Source organism: Pelodiscus sinensis, chromosome 2 (genome assembly GCF_049634645.1).
Source record: "Pelodiscus sinensis isolate JC-2024 chromosome 2, ASM4963464v1, whole genome shotgun sequence".
NCBI lineage: Eukaryota > Metazoa > Chordata > Testudines > Trionychidae > Pelodiscus > Pelodiscus sinensis.
In genome coordinates, this window is record NC_134712.1 from 108,567,556 (window position 1) to 108,587,969 (window position 20,414).

Genomic DNA, 20,414 nt, shown 5'->3' on the forward strand with positions numbered 1-20,414 from the left:
GCTCCGGCGAGGAAACCCGCAGGGAGGGGCGCGAGCTCGGCCGTTTTCAATTCCGACGCAGGCAGCGCCAAAGGCAGCCTCTGCGACGGGCGGGGGGAAGGACCCTACACGTGGCCTGCGGGGGCCGGACCGGGCGGATGGAGCTCGTCGGCGGCTGTTACGAGCAGATTCTTTTCGGGTTCGCTGTGCGCCCGGGGGAGGTAACGGCGCCCGGGGCAGCAGCTGCCGTAGGCCCTTCCCGCCCGGGGTCTCCCAGGGACTTACCCCAGGGGTGCGCGCGCCCGACGCTGCCCGGCTCCACGCGGGATTTAAGCGGGGCGGGTGGCTCGGCGCGCGCGACGCCGACAGGTTTTTACTCCTCCCCTCCCCCCCCCTTCCGCGCGCTGTGCGCTCGCGGCCCGGGCTGGGGCGATGAGCGGAGCGAGCTGCGGGGACGGCAGGAGCCATGCACCGGCCTCGCTCTCGCTGCGCGTCGCTAGATCCGTGGCAGCTTTCCCGGCCCCTGGACCCGGCTACATGCGGGGCTCTGCACGCAGGAGCCTCTGCAGCCTAGGAGCTGGGACTAGAGGTGGGGGGAGCTATCGCACCCCCCCGGCTAGAAATGGTTTCCCTTCCTGTATATGCCGGGTTTCTCGTTCGGTACAACCTGTCCCCCCACCCCCCCCCCCCTTACTATACAAATGTATTCCGGCACCCTGATTTGCAGCCCAACTTACCAGGCTGCTGTGGGTAAAGCTACTCTCTTTGGCCCAGCCAGCAGTAGAGAAGCACAGAGCACAACCCTTTTAAAGATTATTTGTAGTACTTTTGCTGGGGTCCTTTATACTTAAGAACTGACAAAGAATGGGGCCCCATTGTGCAAGGCATTGCCCAAGCATAGAACACCAGATAGGTTGTAAACACTTCCAAACACAGACTAACTAGAAAACACAGATACAGTGGGGTGAGAGGCACATGCTGGGCATAGGCAGCCTTTGACATGTGCATGATTATGGTAATCCACTGGCAGACCACAAGACATTTTCTTTACATTGACTATGCACTCCTGTAGCACCTATTGGCCAGGAACAGCAAAGCGTGGGCACTGGGAGCTGTGGGGTACCATGCCCAGGCACAGTCAACATACACCAAATGGCACATAGTCTGCCAGTGGATTACCCTGATGAATTGCGTGTCGAAGGTTGCCGGCCCCTGAAGTATACTATACTCACAGAATGGCTAATGCACACTAGTTGTTCAGTTTACCGCCTCTGCTTCAGCCAACCTATGAAGCATCAGCTGCACAGTAAGGTTGGAGAGTGGGATGTCAAGAATATAGAATCATAGAACTGTAGTACCGAAAGGGCCCCCACTAGGCCATCTTGTCCAATTCCTTGCACTCAAAGCAGACCAAAGTAATAACTTAACCATTCCCTACAGACATGTGTCTAACATGTTCTTAAAAATCTTCCTTGACAAAGATTCCACAGCTTTCCTAGGCAATTTGTTCCAGTTCTTAACTACCCTGACAATGAGTAAATTTTCCTTAGGCTTTGTCTATACAACATAATTTTTAGTGACACAGGCATGTTGCTAAAAGTCAGTAGTGTAAAGGCTGATTGTTAGCATTTTTGCTGACAAAATACTTCCACTCCGTATTCATGTGGTTGACAGGAGAGCACTCCTGTCATTTACACTGTTACTTGTCTTGGCAAAACTTCTGTTGGGGAGCAGGGTTTATTTAAGCTCCTATGAACAACAAACATTTGTCTTCTGCCTAGACCTCCCTTGCTATAATTTAAGCCAATTGCTTCTTGTCCTGGTCTCAGAGGTTCAAAACAATTTTGCATGTCGTCCTTGTAACAGCCTTTTGTGTACTTGAAAACTGCTATGCCTTCCTCTCCCTGCTCTTTTCTCCGAACTAAACAAACCTAGTTTTTTTTTTCAATCTTTCCTCATAGGTCATGTTTCCTAGACCTATAATAATTTTTGTTGTTCTCCTCTGGACTCTCTCCAATTTGTCCATGTTTTTCTGAAATTTATCTCCTGGAACTGGACACCACAGTTGAGGCATTATCAGCATGGAATAGAGTGGAAGAATTACTTTTAGTGTCTTGCTTACAACAGTTCTTCTGATACATCCCAGAATGATGTTTGTTTTTACAATGGTGTTACACTCTAGACTCTCATTTAGTTTATCATTCATTAAGTAGCCCCTATATTCCTTTCTACAGCCTTCTACTTGTCGTCTTAGGCAAGTCATTGCCGAAGTGCTGAAGGAGAAAAGACAGGACTGAGTTGGATTTCCCTCAGAGCCACAAATTGTCTCTTTCTTTATCATGCTCTTTCCACACAGTACCAATCCACCCTCATTATCCTTCACAGGGAGAGCTCTAGAGACCAGAGGGTTAAGCTGATGTTTCATTCTATTCATTCAGCGTACGTCTATACAGCAGTATTCGAAATAACTAACGTTATTCTGAAATAACTGGGGGCTGTGTCTACACTGGGCCACTTATTCCAGAAAAGCAGTGACGATTTACTGTAAGAAATCAGCTGCTTTTCCGGAAAAACTATGCTGCTCCTGCTCGGGCAAAAGTCCTTTTTCCGGAAAACTGTTCTGGAAAAGGGCCAGTGTAGACAGCACAGTAGTCTGTTCCGCAAAAAAGCCTCGATCGTGAAAAAGACGATCGGGGCTTTTTTCCGGAAAAGCGCGACATTGGCCACGGACGCTTTTCCGGAAAAAGGGCTTTTCCGGAAAAGCATCCTGCCAATGTAGACGCTCTTTTTCCAGAAATACTTATAACGGAAAACTGTTCTGTTTTAAGCATTTCCGGAAAAAGGTGCCAGTGTAGACACAGCCATAGTGTGTGTCTACACTACAAGCCTTCATTTCAAAATAATGTCGAGCTGGAGGACTTCTTACTCTGACTCCTGGTAACCCTCATTTCACAAGGAGTAAGGAAAGTCGAAGGAAGAGTGTTCTTCCTTCAATTTCCTGCTGTGTAGACAACACCCAAAGCTGACTTAAGCTATTTCAACTTAAGTTACGCAATTGACATAGCTGAAGTTGCGTAGTTCAATTCGACATTAGCCCTGCTGTGTAGATGTACCCACAGTGACCACTAGGAAACTTCCTCCATGGAGTCCCAGTTGTAACAGAATACAACCTTTTTGTTTGTTTGTCAAAATGAACAGGGCAGATTTTTGCTATTTTAAAAATTAGTCTTCAAGTATACTAGGATACTGTGATTGATAATCTAATCATAGACACGTTAGAACATATTACATTGAGTGTTTCAGAAAAAGTTAATTTTATGTTTTACTTTCAGAACTGGACACTGGTTCCTGACTTTACCCATCATGCCCACACTGCCTCATTATCAGCAGTAGCTGTGAATAACAGATATGTAGTTACTGGTAGCAGAGATGAAACAATCCATATTTATGACATGAAAAAAAAGAGAGAACATGGGGCATTGCTGCATCATAATGGTATGGGAACTTTTCTCTTAAGAGATATTAATTACATGATTTACTGACCCAGATGTTTCTGTTACAGAGAACTGACCATTTTTAAGGGTGACTCAGTGGAGATATACTTGAAGTAGACTAAGGAATTATCAAATTTACAAAAATAAATGTGATTTATTTTAGAGAGTGAGGGATCAGACAGAATTCACAAGTGCATGCTACTACAGACAAGGACAATAGAGAGGCATTGGTGATTTAAATATGGTACATTTATTTTCATGAAGAAATACATAGTAAATAATCCAGTTTCATCTAACTCAGGGCTACTCACCACGCTGCCCGTGGTGAGATTTGGGTTTACCTGTGGCTCAACATGCAGCCTGCGGGTGAGAGTAGAAATAAAAAGAAATAGTCAATATAATGGTCTTCTGTTGATATGCATTTTAGTAGTTAAATTCCTGGACTGTCATTGCTAATTAAAAGTGCTGTCATATGGGTGGAAATCAGGTAAATATTGTGTTTTATTAATATCAGCAGAACTGACTTAAATAGGGCCTGCATGTTGTATGGTCTTGCCTTAATTTTTGTATTCATGCCCGTCAGTGTGAAAAAAGCTATTTACATATATTTGCATATATTTGCATGTATACACAACTGCACTTAAGTTGCAGCCCTTAGCATGTGCTGTGAGTATCATTGTGGCCCCTAGGGCTTCCAAAGTTGTGTAGCCCTGATCTAACTATTAGAACAAAAGGCTGTCATATTTGGATGCTAGAGAGACAGGCTGTTCTTTCACAGCTACGAAGGTATTGCTGCATGTTTTATGCGTGTATTATTCTTGCAAATAATGTTATAATTCCTAGAAAGGTAGTATGTTAAAAAGTATCTGTGTTACAGCTGTGATGCAAAATAAAAACAATGTGTAAGTGACTTTCATTTTGCACTTCAAATATAGCTTCATATCTTGTGATTTTATTGGATGTTATTCAATTAAGTTTTAAAGTATTAGCATGTCTTTAAGTGAGTATCTTCAAATTTTATATAAAACTATTTTTGTGTGGTATTTTTATTCAAGATGTCATAATGTAGATTAACAGTGGTGATCTTTATCTGTAGGCACGGTAACTTGCATAGAGTTCTATGGCAATGCACACTTACTGAGTGGAGCAGAAGATGGATTAATTTGTGTTTGGGACACAAAGAGATGGGAATGTCTGAAATCCCTTAAAGCACATAAGTGAGTCTTTTGAACCTACTTCTTTTTAGATATTTTTGGCTATGTGACATAGAAAATATGTGATTAACATTTTTATTGACTTTTTAGGGGGCATGTGACATCTCTTTCCATTCACCCTTCTGGAAAATTAGCTTTATCAGTAGGAACAGACAAAACATTAAGGTGAGTCAAAACTAGCTGAAAATCTTGCTTTACTAAGGTCTCATCTTATTGAATTATAAACAAGGGTTATATAATGGGGATAGATTATAAAGCAAAGATCAGAGAAACATCTGCGACACTGCTGTCCGTTAAACTACATAAGGGCTCATCTAGACTACGGGGAATGGTCGAAAGAAGATATGCCAATTCCCACAGGAATTTGCATATCTTCTGATTGCACTTTCGAAAGCAGAGCTTTTGAAAGTGAAAGTAGTTAAGACGTGGCTTTTTGGGCAAACCTCCCCTTTGTCGAAAAGCCACATAAACCTCCTTTTTTGAGGAAGAGTGATTATGGTTGGGATATGGCTCACTCTAGAGAGAGTACATCTGTGGCTTAGCCTACACATATATTAGGTCAGTGTAGCTGTCAACCACGGTTTTAAACAAAACCATATCCCTGACCAACATATCTATGCCAGTCTAATTGTCAGCGTAGATGCAGCCCTCTTCAATATACTAACCATTGTTTGGGAAGACGTGTTCCAACAATCTAGTCTGTATCAACATTAGGGGCTATGCTGACATAATTATGATAATGTGTATCTATTGCTGTAGTCTCTGTAATGTAGCTCTTCCTGGCACTTTGAAATTTCCTGTTAGCTCCTCTGAAATATTAGAGTTAATATTCATCCTATTGACTCTGTAGCATTCAAAACTGGCCTTTTAACATAAAGACATCAGGAAGCCCACATTTATTAAACTGCTAGATTGACATCTTTTCTTAGACTCAGGGCTGATGTCAGTTGCAGATGGGACAAGTCCCAAACTTTCAAGGAAGAATACAAAACTAAGGGATTGGTGTTGGGAGAAGGATTAGATGGCCTGCTCTAGACGAGAGTGCAGGCTATAACTTTTTTTAAAAATAGCAACAGTATTTAAAGTATTTCTTTTAAAGAACAGTTTTATACTTGTATCCCACCTTTCAGATTAATCACTGTTCTTTAATGATGTGTAGACACTAAGATATGTCTACACAGCAACCTTATTTCAAAATAACTTAGTCCACATTTATACAGCAGGCAATTATATTGAAATAATGTTAAAATACTGTCAAGCTGGCAGACGTCTTACTCCAACTCCTGAAACCTTCATTGTACAAGGAGCAAGGGAAGTTGGAGGAAGAGAGCTCTGTTTTGAAATAAGTGCTGTATAGGTGCTCCCAATTTCGAAATAAGCTACGCAATTGATGTAGCTCAATTTGTGTAGCTTATTTTGAGTTAAGCCCTGCTGTGTAGATGCACCCCTAACACGTCATTTAAACTGTCATGCATATATTATATAATAAAATCAGACTTTCATTTTTTTTAAATGCTGTCATCTTTCTGACTGAGGACAACATGAATGTTTCATTTGGGTACATGTGCAAGTGTGATATACATATGTAATTTTCAAATAAGCGTAAATGAATGTTAAACTACTTCCAGGCTGTAAAGTAGGTAGTAAATACAGTAGTGGCTTATAAAATAAGTGCTAGCACTTGTTTAGCAATCAGATAACTCAGGGTTACAAACCGCATGTCAAATATTTAATTCCTCTAGTTTTACAGAACAGTGTAATGCTGTGAGCTACTTTAAATGTTTATTTTCAGCACCTATGATCAGTAAATGGTACTTATTTCTATGTGCTATCAAAAGTGATATATATTCAATCACGGCTGGGTATTTTACAGAACATGGAATCTTGTAGAAGGACGATCTTCCTTCATCAAAAATCTGAAGCAGAGTGAGTGTATCAGTTTAATCTGCAAAATATTTATTTAGCCTAAATTAGACGAGTTGCTTTTGCATATGTGCATGTTTGTTTAAAAGGTACATTAGGGTAGCCTTTGACTTGCAAATGTTGGACTTTTTAATTAATTCATTGTGCTAAACCTTTTACTAAAGATTGAAATCCGTACAGGCAGTCCCCGGGTTACATGGATCCGACTTGCATCGGATCTCTACTTACAAACTGGGTGAGGCAACCCCGCACTAGCTGCTTCACCCCAGCAGACCAGGGAGACGCGAAGCTAGCGCCCCCCTTCTCCCCCCCCCCAGCAGACCAGGGAGACGCGGAGCGGCTTTTCTCAGCAGACACCTGAGCTTGAGAATAAAGGACTGAGGGAAGTGAGGTGTGGGAGAATAAAACTGAGCTCTGGAGAAATGTTTGGCTAGAGTTTCCCCTACAATATGTACCAGTTCCGACTTACATACAAATTCAACTTAAGAACAAACCTACAGTCCCTATCTTGTACGTAACCCGGGGACTGCCTGTACAGAAATTGCCATGAGCATCTTATAGTAAAATTTTGTATCTCTTTTAATTAAAATACTTTAGATTATCAAAACTGAAAAAATAAAAAAAGTTTACTATTTATTCTATTAACAGTAATAGTACTATTTGTTTTACTTGCTTATTTTCTGCATTTATCTAATCTTGGACATTGAAAATAGACTAAGCAGTTTCTGAAGATATTTCACTTTTAGATTCTTATGCACTAATAAGAATTTGGCATGCAATGACTACAAAAGAATGCTTGTTTTAAAATATAAGTCTTTATTGGAAGTTTCTATTTTTAGTTCTTTGGAACATTGTCTTTTGGTAGGGATTTGTAAAAGCTTGTTTTTACAAAACCCAAATGTTGGGACTTAACACCATCTTTTGGCTTTTAATGGATTTATTCCAACAGATATGAAGATTTGATATGATTTTCCCTTTTGGGTGGTAATATACATCCCCTGTCCCACAAACATAAATGCATATGCTTACATTTACTATTATAAATATAATTTAAGTCAACAGTACTACTCCTGAAATAAATTAAGAATGAGCATAAACATTTGCAGGATTGGGATCATTTGCAATGCATATTAAAAGATCACAGAGTGAGGATGTCAAGAATGAAATGAAGAGTTTTTAAATCATTATTAAGTCAAAGTGTATGTTCTTTCTTGTTTTTACTCAAAATTGTTCAGATGCACACATAGTTAAATGGTCTCCCAGTGGAGAGAAGTATGTGGTGGTCGTAACTAATAAAGTGGATGTCTACAAACTTGAAACAGCATCTGTCAGTGGTACCATCACAACTGAGAAGAGAATTTCTTCAGTTAGATTTATAACAGTAAGTACAAAAAAGGAGAGGATGTAAAGTTAACTTGTTTGAATTATTTGAATTACTTTAGCCCAGTGTTTCCCAGCCTGTGATCCATGGACCCCTGGTGGTCCATGACCGTACTATAGGAGGTCTGCGGAAGGTTGGGAGCTGAGAGGCTCTGTGCTGGCAGCCAGCAAGTCCCTCAGGCCCATGCTGCTTCCTGAGCTGTGGGAAATGACACAGGTGAAAGAACGTGCTGGCTGCTGACATGGAGGCTCTCCGCTCAGCTGAGAGTCTCCATGCTAGCAACCAGCAAGTCTCTCAGCCCGCGCTGCTTCCAGAGAAAACTGAGGGGTGTGGCTCGGGAAGCAATGGGAGCTGAGAGATGTGCGGCTGCAGGCACAGCTATATAGTTTGGGGGGAGTATGTAAAATGTTAATAGATTGAAAAGGGTCCGTATGTTGGAAAAGGTTGGGAACCACTCTGTTAGCCTCATCTGCATTTTTTTTTCTTGAGGATTCTGTCCTTGCTATTGCTGGAGATGATGAAATTGTAAGACTGTACGACTGTGACTCACAAAAGTGCCTATGTGAATTTAAAGCTCATGAAAACAGGTATTTTATATTTGTCCTGTTACATTGTTTTTAAATGTATAGCAGTGCTGAATACACTCAGTTGCCTGTTTAGTGGCAGCATTCAGTATATATTGGCTTTTTGCAGTTTATTTTTATTCTTAAAATAGAAAGTAAACTGCCTTGTTTCTGATGTACTGAGCTGCAAATTCAACATAAATGTGTGCATTTGCACTGAGTGTAAGTGTGCACCTATTTTTATATGAAACATAAAGTGATCATAGTATGAGATTTATTTTAATATCTCACCACTGGATAATTTTGAGAATCAGATGATCTAGATGGATCCACCTCAATCTCTTGTCAGGTAAAGTGGATCATCCTCTAACTGTATAAAAATCTGGGAGGATGGAGAGCAAAATGAGAAATATTCATACAACATTTTTTATATATGTTAAATACATCAGGTTAAGTTATGTGCATGTGATTTTAAATTGTCATGCCAATATTTTTCCACAAAAGAATGCGTTTACATCTTTTGTAGATGTATTCTAAAGAGAAATGGATTTATACCTCCAGATTCTGATTTTTGCATGGCATAATTACCCATTTTGCCCCACCAATGAGCCTTAAATCAGATCAGTTCACGAGGAACTACTTTTTAAGAATCAGAGGGGTAGCCGTGTTAGTCTGAATCTGCAAAAGCGACGAGGAGTCCTGTGGCACCTTATAGACTAACTGAAGTGTAGGAGCATAAGCTTTCGTGGGCAAAGACCTACTTTGTCAGATGAAGTGGGTCTTTGCCCATGAAAGCTTATGCTCCTACACTTCAGTTAGTCTATAAGGTGCCACAGGACTCCTCGTCGCTTTTACTTTTTAAGAGTGATAAGGATTTCAAATTCCATTTCCAGTTAATCTTTGGCACCAGGGCTCCAATTGGTGACTAACCTTTTGTTTTCTTGTTCTGCAAAAATCTCGGCTTATTCTTTTTGTTTGTTTTTAATTAAAAATTTCAAGTCCTTAAGGTTGAGGAGAGAACTTTGAAAACAGGTGACAAGTGTAAACCATTGCAGATATGTTTGCTTGCCTCAGTAGAAAACTAGAGGTCATTGCTATGAGATGTGTGAACTGCTCTGTTCATCTAAATGGCTTAGCTCAGATGCCCAATGATAATAATTTAATTATCTATTGTTCAATACTTCACTGATGATCAAAGCATGTCAGAAAGCAAAGGGACGTGTGTTTGAAATATGGATTGCCAAAAGAGAATGGAGACAATGGAAAAAGAGGTGGAACAAATTGCATTGGAAGAATGTGCTTCTGTTCTAAAACACAGGGAGTATGTTTACAGTCTATGTGGGAGTGAGCCTTGCAGCTCAGGTCCACAGACCTGTGACGGTGGGACTTGAACTAGCACACTAAACATAACAGTGTAGGGCAGTAGTCTCTAACCTTTTTAAACACAAGATCACTTTTTGAATTTAAGTGCAATCCAAGATCTACTTCAAACCCAAATATCCTTGCCCCACCTCCTTTGTGTTCCTTGCCCCTTCCCCCCCGAAGTCCCACTCCTGCTCACTCCATCCTCCCTCCCTCCTCCATCCTCACTCGCTTTCACCAGACTGGGGCAGAGGGCTGAGGTACAGGTTTTGGTCTTGGGTTAAGGGATTTAGAGTGAAAGAGGCTCTGAGTTGAATCCACACAATCACTGACTAACAGGCTGTAACCAAGTTACAATCTTGCACTGGTGTCCAAATGGACGCCCTTGTAAAACAACACAGTTGAACTCCATCTGGGACAATGAAAAGAACCCTGTATGTACTCCTTTATCATTTAAAAAAACCTCTAGTATTCTGTCCCAATTTAGGTGCCAATTCAGCAAAGCACTTAATCATATGTTAAAGTGCTATCAATGTCTGTAGTGTTCAGCAGGTGCTTAAAATTAAGCACTTAAGTGTTTTCCTTAATCAGGATTGACACAGCTCTCAACATGCTTTTTTTCAAATATTGAAATTTTTTTCATATATTGGTCCAAATGGAAGAATACGAAACAGATTAGTCCTGTACATGAGCTGTATCGTATGTGCCTAAATAAAAAATATTCACATGAAGCAACTATGGGGCTGTGTCTACACTGGCATGATTTTGCACAAATACTTTTAACGCAAGAGTTTTTGCGTTAAAGTATTTGCACAAGAGAGCGTCTATACTGGCATGTGCCTGGCATGTAGATGCTTTCTTGCGCAAGAAAGCTCCGATGGCCATTTTAGCCATCGGGCTTTCTTGCGCAAGAAATTAACGTTGCCTGTCTACACTGGCCTCTTGCGCAAGAGAGTTTATTCCTGAGCTGGAGCGTCATAGTTCTTGTACAAGAAGCACTGATTTCTTACATTAGAACGTCAGTGTTCTTGCACAAGAACTCGCAGCCAGTGTAGACAGGCGGCAAGTTTTGCATAAAAACGGCCGCTTTTGCGCAAAATCTTGCCAATGTAGACACAGCCTGGGTGTAAAATCCTGTTTAATTAGTTAACTGGTTAAGCAGGGGGCGGGGAGCAATCCAGCTGGGTTGGAGCAGTTCCCCTGTCCACAGTAGTGGGAGCCGCTCCAGCCCGTCCACTGTGGACAGACACTGCTCTGACTGGGCTGGAGAGCTCCCCCGCCCCCTCCATTCGTGGTAGGCCCTATGGGGATGGAGCAGTCTCTTGCCTGTGGCAGGTGGGGTACTGCTCCAGCCCCAACCAGTTAACCATTAACATCCCTAGAAGCAACCATAGTTTGTGTAGAATGTTCTTTCTTCACTTTTAATTTCTGACAACTTCTTACTGTTTGCCCTTCTTGTTTGAAGCTTCCTCACATATTAAGTAATCAGGTATTATATTTTGTTCTAGAATAAAAGACATCTACAGTTTTGAAAAAGAAGGAATACAGGTTATTGTTACTGCATCCAGTGATGGATACATTAAATTGTGGAGTCTTGAACTTGATAAGGTTAGTACATTAATAACTCATGGAAAAATTCTGGAGAACTAATTTGCAGGTGAACATTAGGTTTTTAAAAAGTATGCGTTTCCAAATTGTTTTTAAATCATTGAATAAACCTTGCATGTAGAATAGTGATAGAAATGTAGCCGTGTTAGTCTGGGGTAGTTGAAGCAAAATGCAGGACAATGTAGCACTTTAAAGACTAACAAGATGGTTTATTAGATGATGAGCTTTCGTGGGCCAGACCCACTTCCTCAGATCAAATAGTGGAAGAAAGTAGTCACAACCGTAACGGTAGTTCGGACTAGGAACCTAGTCCGAACTACCTAGTTCGAGCCCCGTGTAGCCGCGCTGCACGGGGTTCGAAGCAGCGGGGATTTAAAAATGGCGGCTCCCCGCTTATGCTAATGAAGCCCGGGAAATTCAAATCCCGGGCTTCATTAGCAAGTGCGGTATGCATACATTACCCCGCTAGTTCGAACTAGCGGGGTAGTGTAGACATACCCAGAGAGAGGCGGGGGTGGGCGGAAAGCTATCTTAAAAGCTGATTCCCCTCAGCACTGTCTCTGTGGGGAGAAAGGGCAGAGGCACAGTGGGGAGGAATTGGCAGTGCTTCTGCCTTTGAAATGTAGCAAAAGCAGTTCTGATCCATAAGAGCCAGAATTATACCACATAGCAAAGATCTGGCAATACAATATAACATGTAATAATTAGTTAAACAGGTTTTAAAAAAATCATTAAGCTCAGAATTTTAGATATCTGCAACACTCCAAAAAATACTAACAGAATTTTTCTTTCTTACCTTAAGCTATTAACACCTATGTAAACTTTGTTTGAAATGTAATCATACAAATGTCCTGGCATACACCCACCCCAAGCAGCCTGCTCCCCACCCCAACCCAGTCAGACAGAGAGGACTTCAGCAAGTGAGTCAGGGACATTCCAAACAAACTCCACCCCACCTCCATCTCACTGCACTGATGCACCCACCCATCCCCTTTTCCCCTAGACCATGCAGTCAGCCCCTTATCTCCCCCTTTTGAGGAACTTGAGAGTGCTGAGTTTCTGCCTCTCTTTCTCTTTGTGCAGATGAGACTCTCCAAACTCCCCTCTTCTCTGTTCCCCCTCAGCCAATTAATTAATTACTCAGTCCCTTCCTCCTCTTCCCCTCCCCCCTTTGTTCCCTTATCTCGCTTTTTACCTGCTCTGGGAGCTACTCAGTTTCAAGCAGGCTCTGTTTAGCTGCTTGCTCAGCAGGACAGCACCCCGCATCCCACCAGTCAGCTGAATTCCCTGCATGCTTTAAACTTCTGAGCAGAGCTCCGAAAACAGCTGTGCAGTTTCACAGCTTACAGGGAACTTAGGCCAAGGCTCATCTAGGCTACAACCAGCCAGCTAACCATTTCAACTGTGCTGCGCTCTCTCAGTTGAACCAATGTGATTAAAAAACACATCTGTCTTGCCCCTCAAGATGTACCCTTAAGGCAGCCATGTCTCTGACAGCATTGTAAAACCACAGAAGTTGTGGTGTGGAGATGTAAAGCCTTGGAAGTAGATGTACAGGTTAAATGACTTAAACTATATTGAAATAACCTTTAATGAATCCATTTCCATATTTTTCTCAGATCCAGGATATCCCATCTTTGTTATGTGAAGTCAATACCAAAGCCAGGCTTACATGTCTAGCAGTATGGCTAGACAGACCTTCAGAAACTAAAGAGAACCCTGACAAAGCTTCAACCTCTTCTAATGGTAACAAAGGTCGAACCAGATTATTTTATGTTGAAAATAATTCCTATTTAAGTGCTGTTAGGATGGTGATAAAATAGAAAATCTGAGATTAGGTGGGAGTTTTTATTGTTTGTTTTGTGGCTGAATGCGGTGCCCCCAAAGGTGATGGATGTGATAGCAAGTCATTATTTAGCGCTTCACGCTGATAGATGGTGCACATTTTTTGGACTAGTGCTGTCTCAGTCTGGAGCAGTAATGCCATGGCTACTGAAGACACAGTAAATAAGGAGCCATATAATGACATTTTGCAGTATCCCTTTTCAAGTGGAACTACACTTGAAGGCTTATGTTTTCCCAACTAAAATATAAAATGTTCTATAATACACATGACCCAACTTATTGACTAAATTATTGAAAAATGCCAATCTGACACTTTGGCAATTCATCCAGACCTCTCATGGGTTCTGCCACTGCCTGCTCTGAAACTTCTGTAGTGCCTCGGTAGTGCAGTTTTGGTTCGGAGCCCTGATGCTAGCAGTATACTAACAACAAAATGGGGTCATCCTGGCTTCTGCCAGCCCAGTTCCTCCTTTCAGGGTGATCCAACAGCCTTTCCAGTCCTGAATCTCCCCCAGACTGTCTCCCTTGAAGTTTCCAGTTCCTCTTCCTGGACCCTCACAGGGGTAGCACCAAGTTTGCTGCTTTGAAAAAACTAGTACACAAATCAGCTTTTCAGCTAAGCTGGGGTGATCACGCTTTACCATACTATCCAGCACTGAGTTGTTTGTAATAAAATAAAGAATAAGTTTACTAACAAAGAACACAGATTTAAGTGATATCAAGCAAAAATGAAAGAGTTACAAAAGAGGTACAAACACAAAGAACATGCTGTCTAGTGTTTCCAGTGTAATTCTAGTAAGATGTAGCTTTTGCCTAACAGTTTTTTATATCATACTAGAAGATTTACCTGATGTTGCTCAAGTCTTTCAGGGCAGTGGGCTGCGAGTGTGGGAGTGCAGGACTCAGGGCAGGAGCTTGGGCATGGGGAGGTTCAGGGCTGGGGGTGTGTGGGGTGCAGGAGTCAGGCCAGGATGTGGGGGGTACAGGAGTCTGGGAAGTGTGATGGGGGCTCAGAGCGGGGGCCGGGGAAGATTGAGGGCATGGGTGGGGCTCAAGGCCAGGAAGCTGGGAAATTGGTGGGGGGGCTTACTGAGGCCACCTGTGGCAGCGAGGGTGGCACTGCCTTGATGGCTCTCCCACCCAGGGTGGGGGGAGGGGGATAGGGCTGGGCTGCCTGGCCCCATTGGCAGCTCCTCCTTGGGGGTGCTGGGCTGACCTTCACCCCTGTCGTCACTCTGCAGTATAACTGTCCCTCACACTTGCTGCCCCCAGTGGTCTTTGCGGAGCATAACTGTCCCTGATCTCAGACTCCTCCCTTTCCGTGTTATGGAAAACAATCGAATTCCAGGCACATCCCATTTTTCTGGCACAACCAAACCCTGAGCTTGCTTTAAGTTAGGATAAGAGGAAGCTGCCTACCAAATTTGGTAGTTGTAGCTCTTACCATTGAAGAGGAGTTCTTGAACAAATGGACTCCTGGACGAACAGACTCAGACACACAAATTCTCTAAAATATGTAGATTGTCAGCATTCTCCAGCCTGTTGTAATGGGAGAACCCATCCTTCATAGAAACAAAGTGCTGGCTTCCTTGTTGTCTCTGGTGATGACTATCCCAGAGTCTCACAACAGCTCCTTATATTCCCCAAAGTGTATTGTGTCTTCAAAGACGACAAGCTGACCTGGGGACTTAGCATTCTGTCTGCACCAGGGACCAGATGCAATGTTAATTTTGCAGCCTCCAGAGATTTAGTGCCAATGATCTTCTTGCAATCTCTGACAGAAATGGATGGCTTATTATCCTTGTCTCCTGTCACATTTGGTTCATCTGCAACTAAGCCAAAGAGATGTTGGCTTTTATTGGTTTTCCAGTGATACCTTACAAGACACCTTTTAAATGAATATTATGACAAGTGTGTGAGGTGGCCCCTGGTCAGCCGGTGTTGGGGTGCCCTGATGATTATAGCTAGTGTGACCAAAACCTTAATTCTCTGCAGTCTTCTCTAAACATCTTTAAGAATTAGTGTGGTTACATTTATAAAAGTAAAATATTCAGGCTTTTAGGATAAAGAATCTTTTAGGCTCTCACTATGCTGTGCATGGTTCCTTAAACTTGTTGGGTCAGATTTTCAAAATTAAGTTATGCAGTTTTGTGTACCAAGCAGGTCATTTTCATGTCAAGCATATATGCATAAAGTACATATGACTGGTGCATGTATCCAATTGCATGAGTCTACCTTAGAAAATCTAGCAAATGGGGGGAAATACATTTTTACTTCATGCCAGTAGAGAGAAAAAATATTGAACTTAAAAACTCATGATGAATAACTTTCTGCTTTGTTTCAGTAAATGAAGATGAACAGCCATTGATAACTAGGAAAAAAAAAGTTTGTTGGACTGATGATAGCAATAAATCTACAGAGAGAGAGAAACCAGGGTTGCCCAAGAAACAAAAATTAGAAGGTGCACAGCAAAAGAAGAAAAAGAAACTACAGAGCTTAAAATGAATGTATCTTCTTTACCACTCAAATAATAAGCTGATATTAATCCATTTCAATATCACTGTAGCCACTTTTTACACCTCTTTCTTCTCCTCAAGCCATTTTTTGCCTTCTCAACAGGGCATGCATCTCTTAAATGATCTAATTTTAGGAGTAGAAAATTTTTGTACATTCATAAATGACTTCAGAATTTTCTAGAGGTGGCAAATCTGATGGTACTATCTTCCCTTGAAATATACCAGTCAGCGGTTAACACATTATATACCTAATTAATATTTTAATGATATCAAGTATGGTATAAAAATATCCTTGAATAGTTCTGAAATTCATTTTAAAACTACAGAAACTGCTGTAGTTGTGTTGTTCTACTCAAATTTTCTGATTTTAGACATAAACTTGAAAATAGATTTCAGTAAGGCATACAGTGAAAGTGTCTGCAATTAACCATTTTCACAATGTTAAATTGTTTGCAATAGGAGTTTTAGCTCATAAAGATTTTCCATGGTATTTAGACACTTGCATCTAGATCTTAATTTTGGAGAGAGACTGTTTTTTATATAATGCAGGGGAAAATACTAGGCTGGATTTTTTTTTTTAACTAAAAAATGTGCCTGCCTTTCTCACTTTCCTAAAAATAATCCTTAAAATCTTAATGAATACTCCCTGATGTCAGAAAAATAAAACTAGCAAAAATATCCTTCGTACATTCACAAAAGAAAACTGATGTTTAACCCCTGAAACAGCAATGAATAGAGGATGTAAAAGCAAATTGTATATTTTTTGCCTTCTATTATTTCAGGTCTTCCATTTTAAAAAGGCCAGTGTGTCCATTAAGTCAACTCTGTTTATTCTTTTTCCAGGAATTGATTTACTTGATTGAAACACACTTCAGTATTTGCATTTACTCTTGAGCTATTGAAACACCCGTATTGTAAAAAGCAGGCTAGAACAACTTTAAGTTGTTCTGTATGTTTTAATCTTTATGTTCAAAGAAATCTAATATTAATTAGCTATATTGAAAAGATATAGTAATTTTTTCCCTTCTCTAAAACGTTCATGAAGTCTATGCTCTGAGATTTATTGTGTAAAACAGAGAAAAGGTAGTATTTATTATGTACAGGTTGATACTCCAAAACCCAGTACTCCGGTCTGACAACATCCATTGTCTGGCAGGACCACGGATACTCCTGGATCAGAGAGCCCAGGAGCCTAAGGGCAGGAGGGTCAGCTGGCTGGGGCAACAGGGTCAGCAGCCCAGCTGGGAGCAGCACAAGACCGGGGCCAGAACCCCGCGACAGCCTCTAGCAGTCTGTGGCAACGTGAAATCATGAAGGGAATCCCCTCGCAGCACAGACTGGTGCTGCTGCGGGAATCCGGCGCAGCAGCCCCAGAGCCTTGTGGCAGCCGTTGGAGCTTGGGGCTGAGATCAAAGCCCCATGGCAGTGTGGGCACAGAGTCCTCTGGAAGCTTCTTGGAACACGGGGTTGGGGCCAGACCCCTGCAATTGTTTCCCTGAGCACAAGGGTGGGGCACCATGACAGCCCCCGGGAGAGTGTTTGGAGTCAAAGCCCAGTGGCAGCACAGAGTAGGATCCCTGGAGCAGCCCATTGGAACGCAGGGCTGGGAGCCAGTGGCAGGAGACCTTCCCATGTCCAACAAATTCTCTTGATGGTGCCAGACCAAGGAGGTCCAACCTGTACTTAAAGCTGTATCCCTGATGAACCACTACCATTTTAAACTTGATGTATATTGATTTAGCTTAGTTTCTGAGGGTCAGTTTAAAGTCACACCTTTATTTAAACTTGAGCAACTCAGAATATACATTAAAGGATTAACATAATTGTATAGAAACTTCTGGTTTTATACAGAGCTTTTACCTATATGAAATAAGTCTGATCCATTTGAGGGTTCAGTGTGAGCTATATCCAATCAAACTTAACTGATTGCTTGGCCATTTTTTGTGGCAGATATTTAGAGTTTTGTGTGGTTCTTTTGGAACTAAACTATTTTCAGACTTATATGTTTGGCTATTTAATGTGTTTATGGGCTGAGGTGGGATGCCTCTGACGTGTAAATGAGTAGATAATTTGAATTTTTAAATGTGTAGGACATAGGGTGAATTTTCACAGACATAGCAGTATATGGAAATATGCAGATTAATCTCTGCCCAAAAAATCAAGCACATGCATTTTTAAGAATGTGGATCAAAATTTAAGACTTTCTTGGCTAAGACCCCACTCCTGCTAAGCCTTTTGCTCTTTGTTTCTGCACATCAGTAGACATAGTGACCTCAGGGGAATTGCTCATATGTAAATCTTTGCAGGATCTAGGCCTAAAGAACAAAATGGCATTAGCCTCCTTCCACAAATGTTTCACAGCCAATTATCTGGCCTCAGCTGCAAGTGCACACATGCTGATTACAGTCTATTTCTGATTCTAATATTAGTGAAAAGGTTCTGTGCTGTAGTGTACAGTGTTGGTTTGGGACTGCTCACTTCTGTGCTTTGAAACCTGAAATGTGGTGTGCATTCTGAATTCTTATTCAACCTCGCTCAGGGTCTTTGAATCCTGTAGTATCATTTAATTGAAGTGAAATTGGGTAAGCACTTGTTCAGATGTTTTTGTTTAAATCTTAGTTGTTTGTAAGCAACAAGTTTTTATATTTGTATGACTTTGGGGATATATTTTTATCTCACAGTATACAAGGTGTTGGTAGGAAATGTTAGTGCAAAATACTTCTATAGTAAGTATGAAATAGTGTCAAAATGGACATAGATTGTGAAGAAAGTATGTGGAAGAAACTGTTACTTTTGTTACAGTCGTGAATGTGTGTGAGGAGGGCCAAAGGGATCTTCTATAACTTGCCTTTCAGCCAGTTGCTAGACAGAAGAAACATACTGGGGAAAATACCGATAAATAACATTTGCAATGTGTACATATTATACTTGGATAAGGACTGAGGTGTAATAGAATAATACTGTTTACTAGATATGAGCCCAATAATCAAGTTATTGACTGGATCTGAATTTATTAAGAATTTGTGGGAGAGGTTTGGATCTGGGGTTTCTGCTTAGGTTTATCTCTAGTTTTTACCTCTCAATTGTAGAGGAGTATATAAGCTACTCCTCGGAGAATTATGTGCTACTCTGCATGCACATAATTAATATGCCATGCATATTTTAAACTTTTTGTGCAGAAAAAAAGCCGCTGGAATGTTGGCTCTGCCTTTTTCCCACTAGAGGGCACTGTGGCATTAGAAACAGCAGCTTTCCACTGAAAAAAAACTTTACAGTTCCACCTTTTGCCCACCAGAGGGTGCTGTGGTGAAAACACAGCAACTGCTCCTAGCCAGATAGGAAAAGGTCTGCCTTACAGCGCCTCTGGGGCCTGATTTGGGGGGGGGGGGGGGGAGGGAGTGGCTATGGGAAAATAGACAGTGTGGAGTGTTTGGGGGGGGGGAGGGATCAGGCAGGATCTCCTAAGCAGTGGTGGGTTCAGAGTTAGTGGAGCCCTGTGTTCAGCTTTTTTTTTGGGCACCCAGACAAGAAAGCATTCAGTCTTCCTGTCCCTCACCCACAGGCAACAACCAACACTGTACACTACAGCACAGGGCACGTGCTTGACTCAATAGGAGAGGCTAGGGGGTCAGACAGGATCTGCATGGGGGAAGTTCCCTCACCATCTCCCAGAAGAAAATTCTCAATACTCATACACAACAACCCTGAAAGTTCACACCAAGGCTCCTTCCCAGCAAGCCCCTCTCCCAAACCTTAGCAGGGCTTCTGTGTCTCGCAGGAGATATGGTTATGTATTGTAGTTTAAATAAATTATTACTCAAGAGTTTTGTATTAATGTGCCTAGAAAAAACACTTTCTGAATTTTCTGTTTGTATTACTACAGACATATTTGCTAACAGGTGTCTTGAAATAAGTGAACAAAAATAATGGAAAGTGGTGTGATTATATTGTGTTATTTTGACAAAATACAGAATTTTGCATAAATTAAACAAAAAAATTAAAATTTGTTACAGAATTTTTTGTAAGAATTTCCCTAGGAATAATAAACTATGTCATGATGTGTTGATTATAGGCCCAAAGTTGGACATTAGACAAAAATGTTATGTTAGGAGCCAGACAGTACAGAAGCAATTGTCCTAGTTAAGACTGAAATGTATCTCCTATGGCAAACTGTAGTCTCTAAAGTTACTGATAACATTCTTGAAGTGACATTTAAAAACAGAAACCCTTCACTAAAATCTCTCAGGTTTTTTTTTCCCCTTATTTTTGAGGGGTATGCAGTGACAGGCCAACCGTTTTTTCCCCACGGGCTCACATATTTTAGCAAGTGTAAATAACCATGGTGGAGGCTGAAGATATATGTTAAAAAAGTGGAGTCTTCAAGCTAAAGGCTTAACTGAAACATGTCCAGTGCTGTACGCTGATAGCACGTTCTTATCGCAGTAAGACCAGTCTATATGAAAGCCCCCGTTTTATCTTACGGAGCACATCCAGGAGATTTGCTTCCGAGGAACAGACATGCTGAGAAG

The 20,414-nt window shown here is 41.5% G+C and overlaps 1 protein-coding gene across 2 annotated transcripts; it reads left to right on the plus strand.

The window, feature by feature from the left end:
• Positions 1-11: 11 nt before the first annotated feature.
• On the plus strand, positions 12-18,857 carry PAK1IP1 (PAK1 interacting protein 1). 2 transcript variants are annotated; one of them, XM_075921225.1, is made up of 10 exons: positions 12-200; positions 3,312-3,474; positions 4,570-4,690; positions 4,778-4,852; positions 6,561-6,613; positions 7,846-7,991; positions 8,481-8,578; positions 11,425-11,524; positions 13,144-13,279; positions 15,714-18,857. In XM_075921225.1, the coding sequence occupies exons 1-10, from the start codon at positions 138-140 to the stop codon at positions 15,872-15,874; spliced, it is 1,116 nt and encodes a 371-aa protein (XP_075777340.1). In that variant the 5' UTR covers positions 12-137; the 3' UTR covers positions 15,875-18,857. The 2 variants fall into 2 exon arrangements, with proteins under 2 accessions (XP_075777340.1, XP_075777341.1); XM_075921226.1 differs by having other exon boundaries at positions 13,144-13,270.
• The last annotated feature ends 1,557 nt before the right edge of the window (positions 18,858-20,414 follow it).